This window comes from Otolemur garnettii, unplaced genomic scaffold, assembly GCF_000181295.1.
Source record: "Otolemur garnettii isolate 467f Iridium unplaced genomic scaffold, OtoGar3 scaffold00327, whole genome shotgun sequence".
Taxonomy (NCBI): Eukaryota; Metazoa; Chordata; class Mammalia; order Primates; family Galagidae; genus Otolemur; species Otolemur garnettii.
In genome coordinates this window covers 366,805-379,167 of record NW_003852722.1, presented here as the reverse complement: position 1 = coordinate 379,167, position 12,363 = coordinate 366,805, and the positions used below count along the sequence as shown (strand labels likewise).

Genomic DNA, 12,363 nt, shown 5'->3' with positions numbered 1-12,363 from the left:
TTTTTTTTTTTTTTTTTTTTTAGAGAATTTTACTCTGTCACCCTGGGTAGAGTGCTTTGGCATAATCAGGGCTCACAGCAACTTCAATCTCTTGGGCTCAGGAGATCGTCTTGCCTCTGCCTTCTGAGTAGCTAGGACTACAGGTAACAGCCATGATGCCTGGCTAGTTTTTCTATTTTTAGTTGAGGTAGAGTCTTACTCTTGCTCAGGCTGGTTTTGAACTCCTAAGCTAAAGCAATCCACCTGCCTAGGATTACAGGTGTGAGCAAATGTGCTTGACCCCAGACATTTAATTTCATTTGATGTTTTTATTTTTCTTTGGGGGATATGTGGGAAAGTTTTTCACATATACTTTTCAGCTACCATACTCAATTCTTATTAGTGGATTGCAGAATGCTTTTGGACTAATGATTAATTTAGACAGCTTGCTACAAATATCTCTGACTCACTTTCGTATTTTGACTGAATTAAACAAGTTTCTTTTAAAAGTTGTACCTTCTAGTGTTGTAGATAAATCAATGGAAATAAAGAGGTTGCATAAATATTTAATTTCCCAATTCTCCTCACCCTGGTCAAGGGTATGTTAATTTTAAGATTCCTCATATTCTACTTACAGATGGATATAATTGCCAATTTGTATAGTGACAGTAATCTCTCTTAGCTGAGTAAAGGTTTACTTCTTCATTAAAAAAGAGGGAGTGTGTAATTGCTATTGTTTTAATTGATGTGTCTTACTGTGGTTATAATTTTTCCAATGAAAGGAAAAACAATTCTTTATCTACAGTGTGCAGAGCCAGTATAGTGTTAGCTCAAGTTCAGGCACATTTAAGCTTTAAACCTTAAATGGAAATGAGTATGGGTGAAGAATGATTTAACCTAAGTTAATGACCATACTCCAGTATCTAATCTGTTTCTTATGAACAAAGCTGCGTTGTCAATGCTAGATAGAAAAGTGAAGGAGATATTTATAGTAGTACCCAGTGTCTGAGGGCTTCCCTGTTAACACTTCAACAAAGATTAATTTTTTATGCTTTTGTCCCCAAGATAGGCAACTGGAAAAACACTGGAAGTGAGGAGAAATATTGTTATATTAATAGGGAAGTTGAAAGACCTGCAGAGATAAGGCCAAACAACTTTGCGTTTTTATTATAATGCGATTGTTTTCTGTCTCAGGAGAAAAAACAACATGAATGGATGTGAGGATACGCGATTATTGCATCTTAAGTAAGTTCTTATCCCCCAGTTTTGTCATGATACAATGACTGAATAGAGTTGCTGGTCTAATTATAAATTTTCTTTTCAATATACCTAGGTATTTTTCAGATTTAATTATTATCACACTAAGCATTTGTTAATCCAAAAGGAAGCTTGCTGTAGGTGCAATTCTCAGCCAGTACATGGAGCAGTTTGACATGACTTGCTACTCCACAAAACCTCTGTTTCCTGCTCTAGGGCAGTAGCAGCAGCAGCAGCAGCAGCAGCAGCAGCACACAGTCCAGTGACTCTTCTCTCTGTCAGGTTCACCTCACAGTTCAGAGCCCTGGAAGCATTGAAGAAGAAGGTATTTCCCCTGTAGAGGAAGAAACAGACATGTTGCTCTGCAGCCTGCTGAAGGTGGTCACAGCTTCAATGTGGCTAGGTAGGGATGGCCAGTGGGAATATGCTTCCTCTATTATGTGAGGACTGGGGGTACAGGATGGACTTATGGAGATGTTGGGAAGGAGGCGTGACAGGCCATAAAAATAGAATTTCTTTTGTTTTACACCACTTATCCCTAAATCTTCCAATTCTTTTTTCCTTCAGGATCTGGTATTGCCCAGAAGGTAACTCAAGTCCAGCCAGCAATGTTGGTGCAGGAGAAGGAGGCTGTGACTCTGGAATGCACATATGACACCAGTGATCCTAGTTATAACCTATTCTGGTACAAGCAGCCCAGCAGTGGAGAGATGATTTTCATTATTCGCCAGGACTCCTATAGTCAGAAAAACGAAACAGAGGGTCGCTACTCACTGAATTTCCAGAAGGCCAGCAAAGTCATCAACCTTGTCATCTCAGCTTCACAACTGGGGGACTCAGCAACGTATTTCTGTGCACTGAGTGGCCCACAGTGGGAGGCTAGCTGGAGGGAGGTGTACAAAAACTGCAGGCACCTCCTCATGACACGCACTGCAGCAGGGAATCACCATGACAGACAGGAAGTGGTTAGGCCTGTGGCAGCACAGGTGTAGGATTGGAGGGAAAACATTCACTTTGAGAAAATACTTCTCGAAATTCATAGACCATTTTCAGAGTAATTATTCATCAAAACAGTCTATCATCAAATCTTTGGACTGAGTTTAGACATACAGAATTTTTGACTGAATATTGAAGAGAAAGAACAATCACAAGAAGCAACTGGCATTTGGCTATTAGACTGAGCTAGAAGAATTGTCTAAGGAAATTCATAAACATGTGGTTGAAAAAATTATTAGAAGTTTTTGTGAATTTTGGATTCTCTGATCACTTGCTCAGTAAGTATGAGGGATCTTCAAAAAGTTAATAGAAATGCACATTACAAAAAATCTGCATGGATTTCATTTTTTCTTACATCAAAATAAACTCATACTATTTGCTATAATATGCTTGAATAGGATCTAGTTTGAAGCCCTAAAAAGTATATGACATCAGTTTGAAAACAGCCCCTATTAGAACAACATGAATTTTGCCAAATTTGCTGAAAGAACAAATATTAAATTTATGGTGATTCTTGGATGGAAGAATGGTCAAATCACTGATGCATTATGAAAAGTTTTGGGGAACAATTCCCCCAAAGGAGTCACCAGTTTATAAATAGATAACTCATTTTAAGAAAGGATGAGAAAATGCTGATGATGTAACCTGCAGTGGGAAACCATCCACGGCAGTCTGCAAGGCAGTCCTTCATCTTGTTAATTGAGGAGGACCCACATGATTGACAGAAGAAATGTAGCCAACACCACAGACATCTCAACTGGTTCAGCTTGCACAATTCTTACTGAAAAGTTAAAGTTGAGCTAATTTTCTACTGGACAGATGCTAAAACAGTTGCACCCAGATTAGCTGCAGGCAGGAGCAGAGCTTTAATGAAAATTTTAAACAAGTGGAATCAGATCCTGAAGGATTTCTTTGAAGAGTTGACACAGGAGATGAAGCATGGCTTTACCAGTGTGATTCTGAAGACACTGCATGATCAAAGTAATGGCCAGGAGGTAGAAGTGGTCTAGTCACAGCAAAAGCAGACCAGTCAAGGGAAACATGGTTAATGGTTTCTTGGGATGCTTTAGATATTTTGGTGTTGACTTTCTGGAGGATCATAGAAAGATTACATCTGCTTATTATGAGAGTGTTTTGAGAAAGTTAGCCAAAAGAAAAGCAGAAAGATGCTACAAGAGAAATCTTCACTTGAGAGTTCTTCTTCTCCACCACAACAATGCTTCTCCCTATTCTTCTCATCAAACAAGGGCAATTTTGTGAGAGTTTTGGTGGGAAATCATTAGACATCCATCTTATAGGCCAAATTTGACTCCTTTTGACATCTTTTGCTTTCTTAATTTTATTGCACAGTTTTCTTTAGTAATGTAAAAAAGATTGCATTGACATGACTAAATTCCCACACCCCCTCCCACTTAATAGTCTTATTACAATCTCTAGCATGGAAGAGCTCACGTTCTGTACTGTAGGTTTACCTGCCCTCATACCAGACTTATCTATAAAGAGATCAATAATTACTGGCTTTTAGAGGGACTTTGTGAAGAAGCAGATAATAAATTCTCTCTTTTCTCTGCTCTTGTACTTCACTTAATCACTTCTTCAAGAGCACTTAATGCTAGGGTGGTGCCTGTGGCTCAGTGAGTAGGGCACCATATACCGAGGGTGGTGGGTTCAAACCCAGCCCTGGTCAAACTGCAACAAAAAATAGCTGGGCATTGTGGTGAGTGCCTGTAGTCCCAATTACTTGGGAGGCTGAGGCAAGAGAATCACCTAAACCCAAGAACTGGAGTTTGCTGTGAGCTGTGATGCCATGGCACTCTATCAAGGGCATGAGATTCTGTCTCTAAAAAGAAAAAAAAAGCACTTAATACTATCATGTGGATAATTTTGCACACCCCTAGACCTGTTATGCTCAATCAATTTCCACAATGCAAAATCTCCATTCTCTTCAATTTCCTCCTTTTACCTGTAACACCATTTTCACTTGCCTTAAAATATGAATGGTAATGGTTGATAAGTGATCTTGCATTTTAAGTTCCTTTTATATTTGCATTTGGAAATTAGACATGTGGAGTAGAAATCTTAAAGGAAAAGTATGCTTAAATTTTTAAAAACATTTTAATTGTGAAAAATTTTAATTGTTGAAAAATACACATGACAAAATTTATCATTTTAACCACTTATAAGTGTATATAGTTCAGTGGATTAAACACATGCAGGTAGTGGTGCAGCCATCACTTGTCATCCATCATGAGAACTGTTTACATTTTGCAAACCTGAAACTGTATATCTACTAAACAATAACTCTTTATTTCCCACCACCTGTGGCCCTTGGAAACCACCATTCTACTCTGTGTTTATGAATTTAACTTTTGTAGATATATAAGTGCAATCATATCATATTTATGCTTTTGTGATTGGCTCATTTCATTTAGCATAATACCCTCAAAGATTGTCCATGTTCTATCACATTGTCAGAATTTCCTTCCTTTTTAAGGCTGAATAATAATATTCTGTAACATATATATACACACACATGTATATATATCTACACACATATACACACATATAAATATATACAAATATATGTATAAACATATTTTGTTTGCCTATTTAACTAGTAATAGATATTTGGGTGGCTTCTCCCTTTTTGCTATTATGTACAAACTTGCTTGACCACAGGTGTGAAAATATCTCAATATTATGTGTATATACCCAAATTATTTTCATTTGAGGGATTTATACTATGAAGTGTAATTATTGAATGAATCTTAGGGTAATTCTACTTTTAAACTTTTGAATCAGTGCCTGTTTTCTATAGTGGCTGCTGTACCATTTTACATGCTCACCAAGAGAGTGGAAAGGTTCTAGTTTCTCCACATCCTTATCGACACTTCATCTTTTTTTTTCTCTTAATGTAGTCATCTTAATGGCATGAAAAGATATATAAGTATGGTTTTCATTTGCATGATCCTAATAATTAGTGGTTATGAACATCTTTCTCTGTACTTACTGACCAGTTGAATACAACTCTTTTATACGCCTTTTATTTTTTTTTACTTTTTTATTTTTTGAGACAGAGCCTCAAGCTGTCCCCCTGGGTAGAGTGCCGTGGCATTACAGCTCACAGCAACCTCCAACTCCTGGGCTCAAGCGAGTCTCTTGCCTCCGCCTCCCAAGTAGCTGGGACCACAGGCGCCCGCCACAGCGCCCTGTTTTGGTGGGTCTGGGCTGGGGATTTGAACCCTCCACCTTAGGTGTACGTGACTGGCGCCTTAGCCCGTTGAGCTATAGGCGCCGAGCCTTTATACGCCTTTTAATTGGCCATCTATTTCTTGTTTCTGAGTTGTAGGTGTTCTTTATATAGTCTGGATATTGACTTTTTATCAAATATATATTTGATACAAATATTTTTCCCATTCCCTGGATTGTTGTTTCACTCTGTTGATTGTGCTCCCTTTGATGCACAGAAGTTTTAAGTTTTGATATGGTCAAATTTATCCAATTTTTCTTTTGCATCCTATGCTTTTGGTGTCATACACAAGAAATTATTGCCAAATACCATGCCGTGAAGCTTTTCTCCTGTGTTTTCTTCTAATGATTTTATAGTTTTAGGTTTTAAATTTAGGCTTTTGATCTTTTGATTTGATTATTATACATGGTATAAGATAAGGATCCAACTTCATTCTTTTCCATGTGAAATTGGTTTTTGCTGAAAAGACTTTCCTTTCACCCTTGAACAGTTTGTGATAATTTTCCAATATCATCTGACCACATACGCGAAGGTTTTACTTTGGACTCTCCATTTTATTCCATTGGTCTACATGTCTGCCTTTGTGGAAATACCATATACTTTTGTTCCATTACTGAAGCATTATAATTGATTTTGAAATAGACTATAAGACTTTCTGCACTTATTCTTTTTCAAGATTATTTTGACCATTTGAATTTCATTAAGATGTCACAAATTTTTGGATAGATTTTTCTATTATAGGAAAAATGCCATTGGAATTTTGTAAGAGCTTCTGTTGAGTCTGTAGAATCTTGTGGGTACTACTGACATTTTAATATCCTTGAACATAGGATATATTTCTATTTACTTGCTTCTTACAGCATTCTTGAATTACTTTTAGTAATATTACCTAACTTTTATGGTACAAGTCTTTAGCATCCTTGTTTAAGTTTGTTCCTAAATATTTTACTCCTTTTGGTACTGTTGAAATGTAATTATTTTCTCGATTTCCAGAGTGTTAATTGTTAGAATATAGAAGTGCAATTGATGTTTGTGTGCTGTTTCTGTATTCTGCAAGTTTGCTGAGGTAAATTATTAGTTCTAAGAAGAAACATATTCAATAGTGGAATTTCAAGTGTTGCGACAGTTGAGTGAGGAGCAGGATATTTGTCTCATGCTCCTCCAAGCAACTCATGTAGGCTCCAAAGCGTTAACATAAATAGGAAAATGGACTTCATAATGTAATCATTGTATGTCTTTAATGTATCAATTTCTTTAACATTTAATTTAAAGGTGGAGAAGTCAAAGGACTATGTTTTTCTAATAATAGATATTCTAACACATGATGGTGTGTTCAACAAGAAACAGAATTTGTAGTTGGGTCCTAATTTTTAAAGCAATGTCCAGCTAGTAGTTGAAAATACTAAATCAGGAGAAAACAAAATCCACTCCACTTTCTATACTATAAAGACACAGGAGCATTAAGTTTTACCCCAGTTCACAAACCTAGTAAGTGAAAGATGCAACATCTCCACTCAGGTCATTTACCTTCAGTTGGTGGATTTTCAATAAACAATAAAAAATAAAAATACACCAATGTAAGAAGTTAGGAAATCAATAGTAAAACAAAATGAATGAGAGTGGCAGCTAAATTAAAGCTACACAAGGAAGCACAGAATGGTATAATGGACATTTGAGACTCAAAGAAGGAGAGGGTGAGGTTAAGCTTATTTCTAAATCAGGAGAAAAGAAAGTCCTCAACTTACTCAGGCTGGTCTTGAACGCATGAGCGCAAGCAATCCACCCGACTCAGCCTCCTGGAGTGCTAGGATTACAGACAGGAGTCACCACACCCAGTCACAACAATATGGTACTTTGAAAACAACTTGAACACTAACACAATCCAGAAAAGAAGTGAGTAGGGACAAACACATGCGTAATTAAGTTGAGCTTATTTCAAGAATGTAAGGATTATTTAATACTTAAAAATCTGTTCATATATAGCTTCACATTAAAAAGTTTTAAAAGACCCCAAATGTTCTCAAGCCTAATTTGATGGAGTGCTTTGTTTGTATTTGGTATGATTTGCTGCTCTGCTATACCTGTGACTACATGTACATTTGTGCAAGCTCATCTGATTATGGTTGCTCTTAAAAATATTTGATTGTCTCTTTTAATTTGACCTCAATTGTAGATGTGTGTAGTAGTGTGTTCAGGTTCTTTAATATCGTGTAGCATCTAGATTATTTCAGTGTCGTTAAAGGGAGAATGATAAGTTTATTCACTCACATTTATGTTGAATTCTTGGCTTCACAAGTATTACTGTCTTTGTGTTTGTCTGTCATTGTGGACTTCTCTAAGTTTTATCCTACCACATGTCAGACCAATAATTATGGTTGAGATTTATGGGTGTTATAGACATGAGATGTGTGGAATAGCTCTTAAAATTATTCTCAATTCTGTCCTTGAACCTCTCATAATGTTGTGAAATAACGCTTCATAACTGTGACCAATTATGTACCAAAACACAATAGTAGACATTAGGAAGAATCATGTTATAATCCTGTTTAAAAGAGACATTTACACTGGTTAATTTGAACACTGTGTTTTAGACTCCTTTATCACAGGCAAGTTTCAAAGAGCAGAATGAGAGTACTCCCTAACCATGAATAAATTTCCAGTACCCTGGTGGTTCACAGATCCTTGTAGCCTTGCTAAAATCAGGTGCCTAAATAATTTGAGAAAAATACTCATGTCACTACCTGGTGGTCAGTTCCTAAATTGCAGTTTGTGCACCATTTAAAATATGTTTCCTTTCCTCTTTTTGTCAAAGCCCCAACTTGTAATTATTCAATTAAAAAATAATTTAAAATAATTTCATTAAATAACAGTGCCTGTTAACTTACTGTCTTAAGATATTTCAAGTGCTTGATAAAAAATCATTTTTCTACTCTCTATCTACTCTCTAATTTTCTCTGAAAATAATCCATGCTGGAAAAAACAGAGAATACTGGTTTTGCCATTAGAAAGATCTATGTTCAGAACTATCAGATCTGCCACGTACTTGTTAAAACATCCTGTGAGCTTTGTTTCATTATTGTCATTGTTTCATTATTGTATTGTTTTATTATTGTCATTAAATGTGACAATAATATCTTCCTTAATATTCTTTTGTGAGAATGTATCAATAATGTATGTGAAGAGACTGACAATTAGCTGATGATCTATTAATGAGGGTTTTCTCAATAGGTACAAAGAAAAAATTTGACAAAACTCAGCGTCCATTCCTCATTAAAAACTGTCTGTGAATGAGGAATTGAAGGGAACTTCATAAAGGACACAAAGGCTTGATAAGGACTCACACACAAAAAGTATCATGTTATACTTGACGGTGAAAAACTAAAGGTTTCCCTCTTAAGATTAGGAATAAGGGGGAAATTATTGCTCTCACCACTTCTGTGCAATATTGCAGTAGAGGGTCTATCCAGTACCATAAGTCAAAAGAAGGAAATAAAAGGCGTACAGTTTGGATAAGAAACAGTGAATCTGTTTGTGTGCAGACAGCATAATCGTCTGAGTAGAAAGTCCAGGAGACTCTACAAAGTATCTGCTAACATTAATAAGTGGGTTTGATAATGTTGCAGGATAAAGAATCAATTTATAAGTCAAGTGTGTTCCTATATACTCAACATGGAACAATCAGAAATTAAAATTAAAACAATAATACCATTTACAATAGTGTCAGTAATATTAATGTTAGGATAAATCTTAACAAAATATGCAATACAATGTCACTTAAAGCTACAAATTTGCAAAGAGAAATTAAGACCTAAATAAATGGAGAGGTAGCCTATGTTCCTAGATTCAAAGACTCAATCTTGAAACATCACTTTTCTCCCAGTTAGTTTATAGATTCAAGATACTCATAATAAAAATCTTATCCATTTTTTTTTGTTTAAGTAGCAAGCTGATTCTAAAATTCATATGAAATGTGAAGGATCTAGGGGAATCAAAACAAATTTAGAAAAGGATAAATTTGGAAAGACAACATAACCTGACTTTAAGCCATTTTCCAGAGTAATGAAGACAGTGTGACATTGTCAGAAATGAACTCACACATATATAAACAAATTTTTGACAAAGTATCAAAGATGATTCAAGGGAGAAGGGATAATCTTTTCTACGAACAGTGCTGAAACAATTGTATATCCATATGGAAAAAAAGATCCTCACTTCATACCAAAAATTTACTCAAAGTTAATCATAAACATAAAACCCCAAACTATAACATATTTAGAAAAAAAACAAGAGAAAAGTTTTGTGATCTTCACCAATGCAGATATTTCTTAGTTGTCATAGTAAAACATGGCCCATAAAAGAAAAAAAAAGTTGATAAATTGGATTTTACAAAACTTAAAAACTGTTTTGGAAAAGCTTTAGCAACAAGAGTTAATAGATTGCTGTCAGGTCCTAACGTAGAGCTTAAGGAACATTAATTAAGGTGTTTCTTTTGTATAGGGTTCATATTTTTAACTTTCTCGTAATTCTAAAATTCAGAAGTACTTGACAATTGAAAAGGTGATGTGACTTTTGTTCCTCAACAGCCATTATTAAAAAGACAGTATTCCTTATACTGACATCATTTTAGAACTGAGGAAATATTCTCTTCAAAGTAGTAATGATCTCTCAATCAAGGGCTGTCTGTTCATTTTTTTTTTTATTTAACCAATATTTACTGTGCACGTAGTAGATGCCAGTCTGTTCTACATGTTGGGATGCAGTGCTGAAAAACACATAATCAATCAATAATGATGTGACTTCTTATTATGTCCTCCGATCCTAATCGCAAGCCCTCCTCTGATGTCCCAATGTGTTAGAGGTTGACCCACAATGGATAAATGAGACTACAAAGTCCGGTATTAGAGTGTCCAAGAAAAGTGATATCTTCTCAGGTATAGAAATACCCTGGAATGCTCTGCTAGAGAAATTCCATGTCAGGTAGTGCTCTATGGACAAAATAGACCTTGGCAACTGTCCTTCAGATGTACAAGGGCCACCTGAGACTGGCAGGAGCCTTATAAATGAGGTTAGAGTTGAGGACCTATTTTTGGCTTATGGAAGGAAGCCACAAAAACATTCATGCTAGTTCAGTCCCTGCCCACTAGGGGGAGTTGCTTCCTAACACAAACTCATTTCCCATGTGAAATTTAGGTCTAGATTTAGCATTAACACTGTGACTCCAATATTTCTTCCTGTTAAGAATCAAGAACATTTAGTTGACACCGTAGAGATGAACTCTTCTCCAGGCTTAGTGACTGTGATGCTTTTACTGCTTGGTAAGTAAGCTCTTTCTCCCATCATGTCCGCAAAATCTTTAACCATAACTTTATCTAAGAGTTCTATGGCCAATGTGACATAGATTTCTTTTTTTTCCTCCCAGGAAGAACCCATGGAGACTCAGTGACCCAGAGAGAAGGTGAAGTGACCCTCTCAGAAGGGGATCTCCTGATAATAAACTGCACTTACGTAGCATCAAGGTACCCTGCCCTTTTGTGGTATGTCCAATATCCAGGTGAAGGTCTTCAGCTCCTCCTAAAAGCCATGAAGGCCAACGATGAGGGAAGCAACAAAGGTTTTGAAGCAAAGTATCTTAAAGAAACTACCTCCTTCCACCTGAAGAAAGCCTCAGTCCAGGTGTCAGATTCAGCTGTGTACTACTGTGCTCTGCAGGACACAGTGGCAGGAACTACAGGGGGAGCTGAGCACAAACTGAGTAGCACAGAGCCTGGCTGCTCAATGTCTGACTCTGTGATCTACTCTGCTTTATGGACCAGGAACTAATATACTGCTGTTGTTGTGTACCAGTCATGCCAGGTTCTCTCAGTGTGAAAGGCATCCAAGCCAACTCTAAGAACACACCAGAACAGCAAAAAGTAGGCCTCCCTCAAACAAGCTGCTTTAATGGTCAAGGTGAAAACAGTCTGTCACCATAATTCCACAGTCATGACTGAAATTTGTGATCTTAAAAGTATAAAACCCTGAGATAAATGAAATGGTCTATGTGTTAATCCTTGCCTTAAATTCTAGCCTTACAGTGGTGGGGAAACTATGGGCTTCTGGTTGTCCTTTTTTAAACACCAAAGGATCCAAAAAAAGCTTCATTGTCCTCTGTTGCATCAATGAATTGACCTATTAATTGGTTTCAGTACATAATCAACTGATAAAAATAATTCTATTTAAAAGGTAAACCTCTTTGGAATGGTAAAATAAAATATATCCCAGTACATTGAGGAAAATTTAAAAACCTTTTAATATTGATCATCTAAATAATATAAAACTTAAGCAAAATAATTATTCTTAGAATATATACACATTTTAAATCAACTCCTGAGTCACATGTCCTGTATCTGTCACTGATATTTTTCTGTGGAATATATCTTTTTCCCCCAAATGATATTATTGTCCATTATCAAAAACTATTGCTTAAAATTTTGTCCAAAGTCATATTTTTAATTTCATTTCATGGTTAATAAATAAAGTGGATATTGTGGTCACCTTCAATTGACTCTTCTCTTTAGATCATAATTCTTTAAATTGACTTAATAGTCACTGGGTATTTGAATACTGGATCACACAAAATTCTGGTAAATGGAGAATATTCTTAATTCTTTAGTGTATGTGTGTTATTAAAATGGGTGTTTCATTCCCCCAAATTTTGATATTCAGAGTAACCTTCTTTGACTAATACTTTAATCATACAAAATTCATCAGAAAATTATCTTTGTGTTTCTTTTAAACATTTTTCCAAACTTGAATTTTTTGTAATCATGGCTCTTTTGATTTCATCCTATGTATCCCATGAATTTATCTAATTAAAAATAAGTGTCATGAAAATATTATTC

The 12,363-nt window shown here is 35.8% G+C and overlaps 1 gene segment (V, D, J or C); it reads left to right on the top strand.

Moving 5' to 3' along the window:
• The first annotated feature begins 1,573 nt into the window (after positions 1-1,573).
• Positions 1,574-2,228, top strand: LOC100942676. The segment is given in 2 exon segments: positions 1,574-1,639; positions 1,804-2,228. Coding segments are annotated over 2 exon segments (474 nt in total).
• Positions 2,229-12,363: the final 10,135 nt, after the last annotated feature.